A 17,175-nucleotide genomic window follows, 5' to 3' on the forward strand; every position below is an offset into this window, starting at 1 on the left:
TGGATTGAATTATCCAAATAATAAAAACACAGATAGGAAAAACGGGTGTGACAACAGCACAAATGGACTACAAATCACTAAATTAAAAGTGTGACATGGTCTATGGCTGTGAAATAAAGGGGAAGGGTTGTGATGGAGTGATTTACATTTCCTCTTACATAAACAATGCATAACTCTAAGGTGACATACACATCAACTCAATGTGAGTATGTGTGAGCAGTCCTGTGTGGCATTTACTGGCTGCGTGTGATGTCATGGTGACGAAGAAAGAAAGACATGAATGTTGTGACTAGCACACGCTGGTATTTTTGTCTCTCTATCCTCATTTTAGAGTCTGTTTGTTTTGATGTTTTGCTAAATTTGTTATGGTACAGGCTGAGAGGTCATGGACATTCAGAGAACAAGGACAGCGTCAGAGACAGGCACGGGTAGACAGTTTGACACAACGCAGAGACATCTCATCACAGCTGTTGCAGACAAAACACACATTTTTAGTCCTATTTGTTTCTAACTGCATAAAGGACCATATTACAGTACTTTACATTGCTTCTAACCAATAGTTTTGTTTTTTTAAAGATTTTTGGATGCATATATTCTTTCCTTACAGATAGCCATTGGTATCCATTCCTTTTAAAGCTGCATAAAAATCAACTTGCAGAATATTGAGTTTGTCTTTGCGTGATAATGCAGTTGAATCCTCAGATTGTCCTTGGATTGGTGCATTCAAGTGCCACTGCATTGACAAACTGTGTTGTCCAAAAGTCAAACCCAGAGGACAAACGAAAGATAAATAATGTCGTTAAAAGGACAATGAATTCGGTACTTCTTGCATTAAGAAGGTTCATCTTGGGGCGACCTTTAGCTCACCTCAACAATAGTGTATCTGTGACTAAAGTAAAACAGGAAATGCTGTTAATTGTTTCAAATACCTATTTCAAAGATGTTTCATTTCACTGCAAGTTGACTTTCACCCAGCACCTAATTAAAATAAGACCATGAACATTTAATAAATCTAAAGCTGCAAAGGTCCTTTCATTAGTTTTTTCTCTATTGAAGAATATCTGACACCGACATAGGATTCAGTGATTGAATAGGCATTCTTTGCTTGAAGCCTGGATGCCTTTTTTTGTGCAGATTTTGTGTTTTTGTCCAACAGCAGTATTAAAGCATTGTTAGAACACAGACACAGTGGGGGGGGGGAGGTTTCCCAGCCCAAAGCACACAATAAATACTGATATGGGCTGACAGACCAGGTCAGTTCATATCACAACATGGATAGCTACAGTATGAGACACATAGAAAAGTGAGCTCAACAGACACAGGATACAGTATACAGATACGGATACAGTAGGTGTGATGTGAGGTGTGTTAGTTGACAGAGTGGGTGCAAAGAGAAAGTGTTCTTTAATTGTGTAGTAATCATGGCAGGAAATCCTTAAAACTACTTCTAGAACAAGTTCACATTTATTTTAAAGGGGACACGCTAGGTTCATACTTGTATTTTGGGTTTCTACTAGAAGACATGCTTTAATGTTCAAAAAACACTGTCTGTCTGAATATACCTGTATTCACTCTCCGTTTAACACCTGTCACTTTAAGCCCCCCTCATGAAAAGGCCCAGTCTGTTCTGATTGGCTTGAACAATATGGTGCACCTTTGCAGGTAGTTCTCAAGCCGTGGGCGGTATATCCTAATGAGCCTGCATGTGACATAGAGTGCTGCAGGGATGTAAATATTTTTGTAGGCCAATCAGGAAGTTAGCATCGCCTTGGGTTCCCTTGACAACTAGCCAATGGGATTTTTCCATTGGGTTTTGGATTACTGCAGAAAATAAGCTCTGTGACAAACATAAATTTATACTTTTTGTTCAGCAAGATAATCTCCACAAATGAACACCACTTTTATGATTTTTGAAGTGTGAATGCAATCGGCAGAAGTAAAAAGCTAATGTTAGGCTATAAACGAACTACACCACGGTAGCATGAGCGCGAGTATACACAACGAGGCTGTAAAGGCGGACGAGTCAGCGTGATGACATTTAGTAGTCTCATATAGCCACTTTTTAGCAACCGCCTTTTTTAAGACACAAAGGCTTCAAAATTCACGAGTGGGATATTTACTGTTGTATCATATATCGTAGAACAAAACGTTATCTTCAGTTTGTGTTGACCACAGACCTTATTTTAAGCATCTAACTAAAAACCCATTGACTTTGAGACAAGAGAACCGGAAGTGCTAAAATGCTAACTCATTTCCACGTTTTAGGACTCATTCCTGCACCACTCTCCAAGCCACAAGCAAATATGAATGGCTTGTTGAATCACATGTTTTCTGATCTATAGGCAGCCCACAAAAAGCTGGGTTGTCTTATTTCACAGTTTGTGGGTTGGTAGCAACTCCAGATACCCAAATGTACGTGCACGAGCACTGAAAACAAGAGCTTTTCATGATATGTCCCCTTTAAAATAAAAGAATTGAGAGACAACACAACCTGCTCTACGGAAGCTTTTAGGAATCTAAAGTGAAGAATGTGAAGCAACATTAATCACACAGTTGTGTAACATCAGTTTCCCTGCTTCTGATTCCAACTGTATATCATTGTATTATTTATGTCTGTCCCTCACCTGAGCCCCCCCCTGACAGCTTCTCCAACTCTGCCTTGCAGCGCTGCAGCTCCTCCTCCAGCTCTGCTCTCTCCATCTGACTGCTGTCATACAGTACCTGCAGCTCCTGCAGCTCCACCTTCAGACCGTCACACTGGAGGACACAGAGGGCACATTATCACTCTCTTCCTTACAGCATTGCTTTTATTGAAACATGTTTAAGTGCATTGGAATGAAATCAATTTGACCCAAATCTGTCCATGGTTTATTCATATTTCTAATCGACTCCCAGGGCGTTCCCTACCTCTCTCTGGACCTGCGAGGCCTTCTCCTCCGCCTGTTTGAGCTGCTCCCTCAGGGAGCAGATCTCCCCGATGCCTCCGTTCCAGCTGCTCTGTGTCATGGGCTTCCCATCAAATGAAATATTCTTCTGGATGGAGGCGTCCACCAGGCGACAGTTCCCAGACTGGGCCATGGTCATGTAGCTCTCTGTCATGACCTCGTCCGAGCCGGTCTGCATCTCCTTCCCCTCTGTGCCCTCCTCTCCATCTTCCTCTTTCAGTGAAAGGTAGACGCTGGAGCTGGACCAGAGGAGTAATGGAGCAACATTACTTTCAAAAATGGGCTCCAATTTGTCTGATAATTTCCATGATCAAAGGCTGGTTGCTATTTGATGTGAGAACCAGAGAGCTTGTTAGCATTAGTGTTGTCACATATGCAGAGATTTCATCATGGCGTACACAAAGTCTGATAACTGACACTGTTTTTACATTATTTGTGTTTCTGTTGCAGACATGCCACCTTATGTATCCAGCCAGCCTTATAATAGGAATGCAACTAAGATTATTTTCATTGTTCAACTAATCAAATGATTACATTTTTTGTCAGAGAACAATGAGAAAGGCCCAGCATAATATAATTGCTTGTTTTGTCTTTTTTTTATTAAATTCATAAAGATGCAAAGCAGAGAAAAGTACAGCTGGAAATAGAGAATGATAAATTCAATTTCATTAATCATCATTTGAAATGGTTGTTCCACCATAAGGTCCTTTTAGTCAGGCTGTTCTCAAACACCGTTCGTAGCTATACCTACGAAAAGACGCATTGTAATCCGTGTATATCACAAGAAATCAATTTGTGTGTAATTAACATAATTGTGAACCAGGAAATATAAATATAAATAGCAGCAAACACAGGTCGCGGAGGATGGGTGGGTCAAAAAATACCAGAGTTTCGCCCAGGAGACAGGTGTTCATGTCCCGTGTGAAACCAGAAGTCAGTGTTGATTTATTTGTCATGTAAGTTACGTACTTAAGTAACGCCACTTCTGGTGTTGTTTTAAGCCAAATCACGATCGATTCCTAAACTTAACTAGGTAGTTTTCTTGACTAAACCTAAGGAAGTTGTTTCCTGTGAAGTTTATTTTGAAAAGACTTTATGTATGTAACGAGTGGATATTGAGACATGTTGCTGCTACATTCGCAGGAAAACGGACGAAAAAGGAGGAATAACTTTATTGTAAGATATCAAACAAACCGTTTTATGAGAATACGTTGATTTAGTAGCTGTTCTGGTCATGACGCTTATGCTGCTCTGAAACAGCCTACCACAAAGTCTCAGAGAATCAAAACCTTTTTCTTGATTTCATAATTATTATTTTGTGGGTTATATCTCCGTGTTGTATGTATTGTCTTCTCCGTCTCTTCTCGGCTGACCTCGACCAAAAAAATTCTTAGTCGACTAGCACACACGATTTTGTCGACTAATCGATTAGTTGATTTAATCAGCTGCTCTGTAAAACTGAGAATCACATAAAAGCACCACTTTAAATCTTGTGTTGACCAGAGATGTGCTGATAAGTTTGTTGGAAAAAGTCACTCAGCATGAAAAAAAAGCATAACAAATCAACTAATCGACTAAGAGGGGGTAGCACTACTCTCTTCTCCCTTTTCTCTGTTCTTCTTCCTGTAAAGCACGGTGTAACTTCTGCTTTGATTAGAGCTATAAATAAAGTTAGCTTTTGATGCCTCACCAGATCTTCCTCAGCAGATGGAGCATCCCCAGTTCCCCATCTGCTGAGGAACATCGTGTGATGCTGCGTTCAAAAGTGTCATAACAGCTACTAAATAGATCTTGTGGGGAGATTGTCTTCGAGATCAAGAATACATTTTCAATCTCGTTTAATTTTCTGTAAATCTACTTATCAATTAATAAGCTTTATGTGTAATCCTTCATATGATGTTACAGTTCTAGTGCAGTGATTATTCAGGTGGCTGGTCTTTTCTAAATGAGACGTGACGACGTGAATGGCTGTGAGTGACGAGGGTGCTAGTATCCCAGAGGCTCTCCCCTCCAGCTGATCCAGTAAGCACAGCTGATGAGTGAGCAGTCGTCGACCTCTCACCATGTCCTCTGTCTCTGCAGCAGCTGCAGCCGCTCGGAGAGACGTCTGTTGTCCTCCTTCAGGGTCTGACACTCCTCCCTCAGCATACGGCACTCCTCCTTCAGCAGGTCCACGTCACCTGATAGAAGGGTCAGAGATGAAGAGATATTAAGAGGGAGCAGGTCAGTTGAGCTCATCTTTAATGTTACTGATTGAGGATTTAGAGGGATAGCTCAGGTGTTTTGAAGTGGGGTTGTATGAGGTACTTATCCATAGTGGGTGTATTGCTTAAAGTAGAAGATGGTCGACGTGCCCCCATCTTGCAGAAACAGAAAGGAGCACCGACACCGGAGCATAACAATACAGTGCTGTGGACGGGGACGGCAGAAAAACATATTTTAACCACCTAAAAGAAAGGCTCATCTAAAAAAGTGTAGATCCGTTTCAGTGTACGCTATATTTAGAATATTTTATCAATGCTCTATCCAGAGCCAGCAGGCTCAGATGACAAAAACAGTATAGATAAGTTTCACTTTCAGTTCAGTTCATCGTCATAAAATATTCTAAATATAACGTACGCTCAAACAGATATTTTTAGGTGAGCTAAAATATGTTTTTCTGCTGGCCCCATCCACAGCACTGTATTGCTTTGCTCCGGTGTCGGTGCTACTGTCTGTTTCTCCAAACTGGGGGCGTGCCGACCGTCATCTACTGTAACTAATACACTGACTATGGATAAGTACCTTATACAAACCCAACTTCAAAACACCCAAACTATCCCTTTAACATCATAAGAACATGTATGGAATATATTTAAGGAATAGTTTTAGGAAAAGCTTGATATCACACTCATGTCTATCTGTTAAATATGAAGCTAACTGATGATATGTGATATGAAAACAAACAGTGAGTTGGATTGTCCTTTCAAATGAAATACATTTGGGGTGATGTTTTCATGAAACAGCCCAACAATTAAATAATATAATATGAGCTTCCCTCCCTCAGTCCCACCCGAGGCTCAGCTGCAGCGATGATATCATGTGTTAGATGTGTGTGTCCCTCCCTCCCCCTCATGACTTCATGTTCCTGGTATGCTAAATGCACACACACACACATCTGCGCACACACACCACTCCCATCGCAACACTCAGCGATGACATTCGCAATATGTAATATTTACTAAACCCCACAAATGATTTATGTGCTTGACTGCGGGATGCTAACATGACGTGACGATGGAATAAGAACATTCATGACACGATGCTTTGTTTTCATGATATCCGCCACAAAGACTGATCATGGGCCATTTGTGCAAGCAGTGAGCTTGAAGCGGAGACAGTCCTCTCACTGATGGCTGTTTACACAATGTGTGAAGATGAGGTGTAAAACCAAGACTTCATGAATTTTAACTTTGATGTACTGTGAAGTAAAACGTTGTTGTAAAGAGGGAGAAACCACCTCCACTTTCTGTCTTTCATCCTCACCGACATCCATGTATACCACGTGTCAAACTCAAGGCCTGCGGGCCAAATCCAGCCCCTCGCAATTTATCAATTTAGGTTTTCGATAAATTTTGGCCCGCTGAGTTGCAGTCTGCACAGCAACACGTCCCCCGTACACCAAACACACAAGCGTGCCTCCACTGTCTGCAAGCTTGCAAGCTAGCTAACACAAAAAAGGAGTTAATGCTGAGGGATGCATTTGAGTTTTGCTCGACTGCAAAGTTTATTTATCATTTTTAGGGTTCTATGTGCAGCCGATTGCATGCCAGACGGCGAGGCTGTAGACTGGAACATGTAAACTACATGATCAATGATCTTTTTGTATTAAATGTCCCACACAACCATTGAGTTGTCACATTCAGGCATGTAAAACAGGTTTTTGTGAGTTGGCTGTATGGTTTGTAAAGATGTAATAAGAATGCATTATTTTGCTTGACTAAATGCTAAGCAACTTTTTTGTTGATTTTTTTATGCGTACTAAATTGTATGTGAGAAGGCCATATGGGAACAATATAATCAAAGACATTTTATTTTTATTGTTTCGATTAAATAAAAGCATGTCGATAAACTTTATCTGTCTGGCCCTTGATGGGATTCTCTTTTCCCAGTGTGGCACTTAGTGAAATTGAGTTTGACGCACCTCATCTATACCTATCTTCTTTGTGTTTTACTCTTCTTACTACACTGATCTCTCCTCTCAATGCTCCTCCTCGTCCCTCACCCTCTCTCCTCTCGGCCTCCCTGCGCTGGCTCTTCATGCTGATCTCGGCCCTCAGCGTGGTGATCTCCAGCTCGTAGTCCTGGGTCTCCTCGCTGAGGCGCTGCAGCTCGGCCCGCCGGCGACACAGCTCCTCCTGCAGCGAGGCGATGTCGTTCTCCCTCTCCGCTGCTGCCTCCTCCGCCGCCTGCTGGAGCAGGATCACCTCCTCGTGGGCGACGCGCAGCTCCTCCTGGGCCTCGGCCAGCTCGCTCTCCTTCTCCTCCTCCAGGCTGTCCATCTCCTCCTGCACAGAGCGCAGCTGGGCTGTGGGGAGAGGAAGAGGAGGACAACGTGTTCTTTATGGGGGATGAGTGGTGAGACTGCAGCATCAGTATGGGTGTGTGTGTGTGTGTATGATCTTACCTGAGGTTTTGCATCAGTGTTCTTGCATGTGTGTGTGTGTATGTGTGAGTGGGTACTGTTTGAACGAGGAGCTGATGTAACTGATGGTAAGACCTTTTTCTCAGGGTCAGATTCAGTTTACAAGTTTAGTATTTTCAGGAAAGGAAAATCTTTTCCACCTCTCACAAAAACAGCAATAAGAGCAACAATACAAGATAACGGCAATAAACCAGTTATATCTCAATTAAAGGTACAGTCTGTAGGATTTGGTGATATCTAGCGGTGTGGTTGCAGATTGCAACCAACGTAGTACCCCTCCATTCACTCCTCCCTTTCCAATACTGTGGTAACGCCATTCACCTCATCCTCACCATAATAACACAACTTTAGGAGCAACGGAAGTCAGACGGCGGCTGGTGGTACCACAGTTTTACACTCTGTGGCTCACATTTCCGCAGTTTCACAAGGTGTCAGAGAACTACTGCGGCCTTCAGTTAATGTAAAAACGTGAAGGTCTCTCTCTAGAGTCAGTGTTTGGTTTGTTCGCTCTGGGCTACTTTAGAAACATGGCGAACTCCGTGAAGAGGACCTGCTCCCTATGTAGATATGAAGGGCTCATTCTAAGCTAATGAAAACACAGATTCTTAGTTTCAGTGATTATACACAAATTAAAATATAATTATGAAAATTATATTCCATTTCTGCTAATAGATCCCTCAAAATGTTACACTCTGTTCCTTCAAACAGTTCAGACATAATTCTTGTTCGCATGCAGATGTGTCATGAAATACTTTGGCATTCCCCAACTGACTGAAAAATGAGCTTCAGCTTTAAAAACAATGCTCCTCCTTTTTCTATTGTTCTTTCTCTCTTTGTGTGTTTGTGTTTCCTTTTTATCTTTTTTCTTTTTCTCCTTCCTCTACTCAGAGCCCTGTGTTGGTTCTGAGGTGTGTTTTATTGACTCCCTCATGATTGAGCACAAATCTCATTCAGGCTCCTTGAAGAATAATTGTGTCTCTGTGTGAATGATTTCTTTAGTCAAATGTAATTTTAAAAAATATGTCACAAAATAAGACAATGCTCCCAAATCAATAAGCCAAATGACTGCAAGCATTTAACGTGTTCTAGTCAATCACATCCCAACATACTTATGTGGCACTTTCTGTCTGAGACTATTCATTAAAGAACTATGGGACAATAGAAAGCAGTGCAGTGGCATACAAGATTGAGGTCCTGTTGATTAATGCTTCACCGGCAGCTTACGGAATAAAATCGTCATTGACCTTAACTATTGACAAACGTGAGAAATGTAATATGCATTGGTTGATTCTTCCTGTTTCTGTGCAGTAGTCTAGTTATTGTCTGGACAATACCTTGTAGATTCTGGATCTGCCGTGTGAAGGCTTCAGCCTGATGGGCACTGGCCAGACGCTCATCCTCCAACAGACCTGGTGGAGAGGTGAAGTGGAGTTGAGAGTGGGGGTGGAGGAGAGGAGAGGAGAGGAGTGGAGAGATAAGAGGGAAATGTCAGTTCAGCAGGCCAATTGAAAGATGACAAGTTGATAAGCTGTTCAACCTTGACTGAATGACACAAGCAGCTCTGTGTGTCTGTCTGTGTTCGAAACAATGAGAGTCAAACCACCAGTGTTAGTATATTAGTTTTATAAATATCCATTTTATTAAATTGTCTTCTCTCCCTGAATCTAACAACTTTTAAGTACAGCAGAACAAAATGAAGCAGATTATTTTGGCTGTTCTTTTCACAGCTTTTTGGTTTGCTTCTATTTTTGTCTTTCTGTTTCTTTTTGGTCCCCATTACTGTGTCACGCCAAGTCATTTCTCGAGCATACTTTGTGCAGATTCACTAATACAACAGTTTTAATACAACAGCTGCCGGTTGAATACAGAGGAAGGTCAGTTGAGCCTGCTGAACACCCACACAGGTGTTTTCAGTTATTCTGGCTGATTAGACCTCTGCTCAGGTTGAAGGTGGGTCGAGGCTTTGATGGGAATTTATTAAGTCACAAATCTTCATTTACCAAGAGGTCTAATCAGCCAGATTAACTGAAAACACCTGTGTGGGTGAACAGAGACTTTAAAGGATCAATTTACCCAAATTACAAAATCGACCTTTACTGGTATCGAGACATGGATATATATTGTTTTACGTTTTTAAAATGAATATCAATCAGCAATAATGTAATTCCCACTGAGTATTTCTCATTTCCCATCCTGTCTCCTGGTGAGGGTAGTATGATCCTTGTATTTTTTCCCTTTTTTATTGATTTAATACAGGTAAAAAATCCATGTAACTAGAATTACTGCCCTTGTGGTTGTATGCCTCCGCCAACCAGTCAAGTTGCAGTTTACATGTCTGACCAAAATTTCATCACTTCATTTTATACTGTTAGCCATTTGTGTGATATTGTCATAATTAGCAGTCTTATTCTTGAGTTATGGCCAAAAACGTGTTTTGTGAGGTCACAGTGACCTTGGCCTTTGACCCCACGTGGACATTTGTGGCAAATTTGAAGAAGTTCACTCAAGGCGATCCTGAGATATCACAAGATACTTTGAAGATTACGAGAATAGGACAGACGGAAGGTCACGTTGACCTTTGACCACCAAAATCTAATCAGTTCATCCTTGCGTCCAAGTGGACCTTTGTGACAAATTTGAGGAAATTCCCTCCAGGCCTTCCTGAGATATTGTGCTCACGAGAATGGACCGTACGGACGTATGGACGGACGGACAACCGGAACGCATAATGCCACGGCTGTAGCGGCCATGGATGCTTAATAAACACGACAATATGATGACATGACAATATAACCTCACAAAAAGAGAAAAGGAAAAAAAAACAATTGCAGAAATTGCCATTGCAAAATGAGCAGCTTGCATTGATAGTCATAGAGACACCCGTGATCTTTACCCACACCTCACCCTGACGTCACTCTCTGATCATGTACACTCAGGACCCCCACCACTTTACCACCACCAACAGCTGCCAACAGCCTGAACAGCTGACTGCTCCCAGTGGGAGTCGACCAAAAGTGATTTCCCGTTGTGGTCTAGGACACCCAGTCTGGAAGCTTCCCTCAGCACGCACGCAGTTGTCTGAGGAATGCCTCAAGCGCTGCCAAACAAACAACTGAGCTCACCACGCCATGTCTTTTAGTACGACACACACTCATAAATACGCTCACACACTGAGCTCACTGTAGCCCCATACCCAAGGCCTGACTCACTGCTAGTGACCCTGAACATTAAGCTCATCATTTCTAAGGTATGATGTGATGCTCCATTTAGTACCTATGAGGAACAGGCCGTGTCAGCGACCGCATATAAACATTTACGCTTCTACATCTTCAACTAGATTGTGATGAACAGGAGACGTCTCAGGTAGAGGACACGGGAGTTTTCTTCTGTGGTTGTGTGTAACGAATTGAGAAATGAAGGTTGAGAGACATCTACCCAACGGGAAGCCATAATCATGACAATTTACAACATAACTGAAGTTAATTCATAGAGAGGGAGGACGCCAAATGGCAGAAGGGTCGTAAATGTTAGTGTTTACATTAATGCCAAGACACAAAAACTGGTACTTGTGGCACATTTATTGAAACCACTAACTCATGTAGTATCTATTGACCAGGTATGCTGAGCCATTAGCACGTTGTCTGCTTTACACTAAGTTTGACATACTAAAACACACTTTTTGCAAATAACTACACATGGTTATCTACATCAGCATCTGCCCAAATACTATTTTCTGTCCAAGTACTTATCAATTTTAAAGGTTTATTCCACCCAAATACGACTTTCTGTCCTTTCAACTCTGACAGTTTTGAACCTTTTTGGGAAAGTTTTAGCTTCTTCGGCTCCTTGCTCCAAAAGTTGCAAATTCAGAAATCTCAATAGTGGAGATTGAGAGTAAAATGTTGCCATGACTAATAGTGATAAAGGAGAAAAACATGAGAATAAGACCCATGTTCACAAAAGGCAGAATTTTCCTTTAAATGCCAGAAAACGTGCCCGTACAAGATGACAGGATTTAGAGTGTGTGGAAGATGTTTGCATTAGATCTTGACTTCAAGTCAGTAAATAATGAATAAAGGGGTTGTGATAGAGGAAGATTAATGATTCAAGGCATTAAATAATTAATAAATAGTATAAAAATACAGTCTTAAGTCATATCCAAGGCTGGAGGTCTCACCTTGCAGCTCATGGAAGCTCTCCTGGTGTTTGTTGGAGGTCTCTCTGGCGTCGTCCAGCTCCAGCAGCAGTTGCAGCACCTGGGCCCTCAGCTCCTCCAGCTCCTGCTCCTCCGTCAGCGGTTCCTGCTCCTCCTCCTCCTCCTTCCTCTTGTCCTCCCCTTCGCCTTCCTCTTCCTTCAGCTTCTTCTCCTCGCTCTCCTCTTCCCGAGCTCTCTCCTGGTCCATCTCCTCTTTCTCGTTGTTCTCCTCCAGCACGCCTCTCTCCTTTGCCGTCATCTCGTTGTCCATGGTGGGGCTGCACTCTGCTTTCAGATCACACGGGTCATCTGATGAAAAGAAGACAGCGATGTTAGAAAGGGATGTGTGATATGGAAGAGAGGGAGAGAGATTCACAGGTGACAAACCTCTCTGTCGGTCGTGCCTTGACCACAACACAGATTGTGTTTTCTTTCGAATCAACAGCACCATCTTGTGATTAAAGTGGCATTGAGTCCTTTTGTACGCCAACCTCTATTCCACCCATGTACCTTAATTTAACACACTCATTTAAATATACAGAATTACTGAAAGCCCTCTCATGAGATTAGAAATGAGATTTTCATAGAAAGAAAACAAGAAATCCATTCACACAAAAATTAACTAATAGATATCACCATGAAACTTCCCCAGGTGATTACTTACATTAAGACAATTATTTTTTGCATTACAAGTTTTCTGAAATGTTATGTTTAAATATGCAAATGAGGCATTATTTTATAAAATATGTGCTAATTTGTATATACTTCCAGAACAGAAATCTGAACATTGGATAAAGCCAGGTTCAAATTTATTGTTTCATTTTGTTGACATATTATAGTCAAAGGTTTTTACAGAGGGAGTTTTGAATTTCTCTTTTTATCACTCCATAAATCTGAAAATACAAGAGCTATAAAAAAATCCATTTTCACCATGTTTTTATGAATAAAATGTTCTATAAATCAGGCTATGAATGATATATGAACAAACCCCTCTGTAAAATAAAACCTTCAGAATATAAATAGGAATGAAACTGGAAAGCTTGGTGTATGTAAGTGCTACTGAAGTGGAGATTTCTGGCTGTATTATATTATTCCATACATTTTGCAAGACTCTACGGGTGAAAAGGTTAATAAATTAAACTAATAGATGTCACCCTGAAACTTCCCCAGTTGAGTACTTACATTAAGGCTTTTTGTATTACAAGTTTTCTGAAATTTCATGTTTAAATATGCAAATGAGGCATTGAATAACTCTAACTTTTGGTAAATTTGGGTGAAATCTACAGACGCAAACAGACAAAGTGGTAAAATAACCACCTTAAATTGACCAGTGCTTGAAAAACAATGTTTTTGCCTGTTGTCTCTCGCCTTAAGTGAGACATTATTAATACACAACACATGTTGATTACAACTGATTACAATAATAAGACACACGTTTTCCTCTATTTGCACATTGGATTTAAATGTCTGACCAGTAGGTGGAGTGAGTTAGCCGACACAATGCGGTGAGAGAAGGGGGGGAGGAAGGCCTGTATGCTGAAGCAATCACTATGACTCACCACTCAGCAATGCACCTCCAAGTCCATAATAACACTAGCCACCGCTCATAGTAAGAGAGATGTGACAAACACACATCTCTCTCTCTCTCTCTCTCTTGTATTATTACACTCTGTCACATTACATGGCCGTCTGCCATTTTTCTTTGGCTTTTTCATGTTGGCTTTCCTCATCCTTGCAGACAGCCTGGACTGAGCTGTGAACCGTTGTATATGATGTAGGGCTGTACTAATAAACTTGATGTGACATTATAGCAGCTGTTGCTTGTTAGAGCTGCGAAGGTGAATGCAGAGCAGGTCAGAAAACTAGAAGGGAGGGCGTCATTTAGAGCAACATGACGGTAAATTCCCACTTGACTGGGAAGTCTTTTCCCATTAGTCGGATGAGATTTGCCGCCTGGCAGGAAAAGGCCAGCAATAAAAGGAGATTATATTCACAGTTTGTTCTCAGGTGCATTTAAAGGTTAAAAGATCACTTGTGCCTCAGTTGCTCTCTCATCCCTGGAAATTGTGCTTACATCACACACACTGCCCTGCGATCATTCCCCTCTTATTTCTCAATAACACGCCCCCCGTGGTCAAGTCCAATATCAGGGATAAATTGATGTGTAGTGTCACACATTCGTGTTGGAGTGGTCTCCGAGTGCCTCAAAATTGCTGTTTGTGCTCGGAAAACATTGTGAGGATCGGAAAGGGGAACGATGTTTGCCCAGAATAGAGAAGTGTGACGAGAAGAAGGGTGCAGCAGGGGACACAGTGAAGCATTAACTAAAGATCTACCTAATTAAGAGTGATGCTCACCGGTGTAATCTTGGCTCAGGGGATGCTTCCATCTCTTGTGGTAATTATTTCTCTGCCTTGTTGTTGCCCTCACTAAATGTAACTATTTCCATCACAGCCAAGCACTTGCAACATTTTTTATTATATTTGTATGACGTTAGCATCCTTCCTGTCTCATAATAATGTTAATTTGAACAATGCATGCCCCTGAGAGGTGTGTGAGAGGTTTCATGAGCACTGGGCTATTTTGTCATTAAACTTTGATGCTGGTTGTAATGAGTTAGTCATAAAGAAGAGAGCTGGAGGAGCCGTGTGGCAGCAGGGAGCGAGCCAGAGCTGCTTGTATAGCCGGCGGCAGCTAAAGGCCATCAAGAGACAAAAGGCTCCCCGCTGAATATCACTCACATCCCAATACTTCAGGGTGTGATAACTCGGAAAGATTTGGCTCAAGCAGTTTGTGCTGTGTTTAAGGTTTTGTAGATGTAGCATTCAGATTGTCCTCCAATGGGCACAAACTATACAGCTGATCAGACGCAAACTGTGATTACAGTGACAACATGGCAAGAGTGAAGTATTGTACGCACTTTTTACATACTTTCCGTGTTGCTGCTGGGCACTGAGAAAGTGTTTGGGACATCCATTACCCCTAAGAGACCCACTTACCATACCATTTGTTACACCGATTTGGTGCTAAGTTTAACCGTTGTACCACTCGAGAATTGAATTAAAAAATGATCAATAATCCCTCCAAAATTCCACATTAAGACACCAAGACCTTGAGGAACACCGTAGAAAAAGCCATGCTGTGATTTGGTTTCAAAACCTTTTGACATTTGGAGATTTCTGCAAGAATTGCATTTTTTGGCGAGCACTTCTGTTGTGTAAACTGCTCAGAAACCCCCTTATTGTCAATCTACCTAGGAAAGCCATCCATTGTCTGAATGCTCTAGGTCTGTAGTTTGTGGTTATAAAGTTTCATGAGGCTGTTATTATCTTAGAGGTCACCACAGGTCATTTTATGCAGGGAGGTCAAGTTTCAAAAAATGGTCTCACTACAATGAAATGGCTACTATGGGGACTAACATCATCACACATGAATACAGTTGGGCTCATTGGATCCACAAGAGTCTCAGCTTTACAGTGATTCACAATTTATGTAATTCCAAGACTGTTTAGGGACCCCAGTATGCAGAAATATTCAAACACACCATTTTTAGAATAGGCGAAAAAATAACACATTCATACTGCATGCAAAAAACTGCATGTGATTATCATAAAGTGGGCATGTCTGTAAAGGGGAGACTCGTGGGCACCCATAGAACCCATTTACATTCACATATCTAGAGATTAGAAGTCAAGAGACCCCTTTAAAAATCACCATGCCAGTTTTCTCTCGCCAAAATGTTCCCTATCTTTGGAGCGTTATTTAGACTCCTTCCAGACAACATGACATGGTTGTACCAATGGATTCCTTAGGTTTTCTAGTTTGCCTCTAAGACTGAGCCCGCTACAGCCTCTTAATAACAGTTATGTTGGCCAAAACCCTTCTCTTCAACTTCAACTTATTATGGTACCTCTCAACATATTATTCTGTGCCCATCATTTCTATAAAACTTCCCTACAGACAAAGCCACTTCCGCTATCTGTCCAGTGTTCCTATAAGTCTGCCTGCATGCTATTCCCAACAGCTTGTTAATCATCTCAGTCCTTAAGGAACCTTTATCACATCACCTTGTGAGTGAATGTCAAACACATTGTGCAGCCGAATCAGCTGCAGTGACACCTGTGATCACTCCCCCGCATACTTGGCACAGGGCTGCTCTTCAGTCACGCAGGGATTGCATTAGACATGGACGCTGCTCGCATACGAGAGCAGGAGAGTCATCTCGGGAGCAGCTCCAGGGAGAGGATGGCTTTATCTACAGCGCCACATTCCTTCATAATCACGCTGCCGCAAAAACACATTGAGTATGTCACTGCAAACATTGTGCCACTTTAGAAAGGAGACAACAAGCAAGGCTGAGTGGTCTTTGTCAGTATCACGGAAGAGCTGTCTGAGATTAAATTTAAGCATTAATGTGGCAAAACAGGCTCTTTGTTTTGCTTCTGATTTGGTGTTCAGTGATGGAGCGAGGAGTGTAATGAAATTTGCACTTTGCAAAATTGAGGAGCAGTGTGAGGATTTTAGCAAACGGAGGCATGCTAGCAGAGGCGTGGATGTGGGACAGAGCTGCTATTACCTGGCACCGCAGGCAGGCCTAAAACACTCAGTGTGATTCTGCAGTTCAGACTTATAGCTCTGAACTGATATTCAATCTTACAGTGCGGTAGAGTAGAGAGTAATATAATGAACAAGATATGTCTGCATAAGGAGTTGTCATTTTACCTTTTTACAATCTTGATCTTAATTTTTCATACTGCTTCATGTAATCAGGTGCTATAATGTGCAACAAATCAAGAGAACTTCTCTAATCTCCATTCTCTCCCTCTGACTGCTTGTTGAATAACTAATTTCACTGTATCGAGAGGAACATCTGGAGTCAAATCAGCTGTGAAACGAAACGATGGCTCACTGAAACAGGAGCTGTCGACACGTGTAGTGTGATGGTGGGTACCTTGTGCTGCTGAACCAAGCTTGAAACTAGGATTGAGGAGACTGGTGGTGCTGGCTAGGGCTGTGTACTGGCAGGAATCTGGAGATACGATACGTCTCATGATACAGGGGTTATGAGTCAATATATTGTGATTAAGGCTGTCAGTCAATTAAAATATTTAATCGCATGATTGTCCATGATTAATCGGCATTAATCGCAAATTAATCGCACATTTTTTATCCGTTCAAAATTAAACTTAAAGGGAGATTTGTCAAGTATTTCATACGGAAAACTGTCATCGTATAAAGATGAGGCTCCATTGTATTCACCATATTACGAAAGCCTTCATTCTCTATAGCTGAAGATAGATTACAACACTGCTATCTAACGTTCGGGGGGTTTACACACAACCCAAAATGAA

General features: G+C 41.6%; 1 protein-coding gene across 6 annotated transcripts in view; it reads right to left on the reverse strand.

The window, feature by feature from the left end:
- Positions 1 to 17,175, reverse strand: part of LOC119487512 (coiled-coil domain-containing protein 136-like) — a 29,221-nt gene that overhangs the window by 3,592 nt on the left and 8,454 nt on the right. For 4 of the 6 annotated variants that reach the window (XM_037768454.1, XM_037768451.1, XM_037768450.1 and 1 more), the window contains 6 exons: positions 11,807 to 12,133; positions 8,964 to 9,038; positions 7,210 to 7,512; positions 5,008 to 5,125; positions 2,908 to 3,184; positions 2,631 to 2,757 (listed from right to left, as the gene is read on the reverse strand). In XM_037768454.1, the coding sequence (XP_037624382.1) occupies positions 2,631 to 2,757; positions 2,908 to 3,184; positions 5,008 to 5,125; positions 7,210 to 7,512; positions 8,964 to 9,038; positions 11,807 to 12,095 (1,189 nt within the window). In that variant the 5' untranslated portion in view covers positions 12,096 to 12,133. Of the gene's footprint in view, positions 1 to 2,624; positions 2,758 to 2,907; positions 3,185 to 5,007; positions 5,126 to 7,209; positions 7,513 to 8,963; positions 9,039 to 11,806; positions 12,134 to 17,175 lie in introns of all 6 variants that reach the window. The other 2 variants (XM_037768455.1, XM_037768453.1) reach the window with 1 other exon arrangement.

Source organism: Sebastes umbrosus, chromosome 4, assembly GCF_015220745.1.
Source record: "Sebastes umbrosus isolate fSebUmb1 chromosome 4, fSebUmb1.pri, whole genome shotgun sequence".
In the NCBI taxonomy this organism is placed as follows: domain Eukaryota; kingdom Metazoa; phylum Chordata; class Actinopteri; order Perciformes; family Sebastidae; genus Sebastes; species Sebastes umbrosus.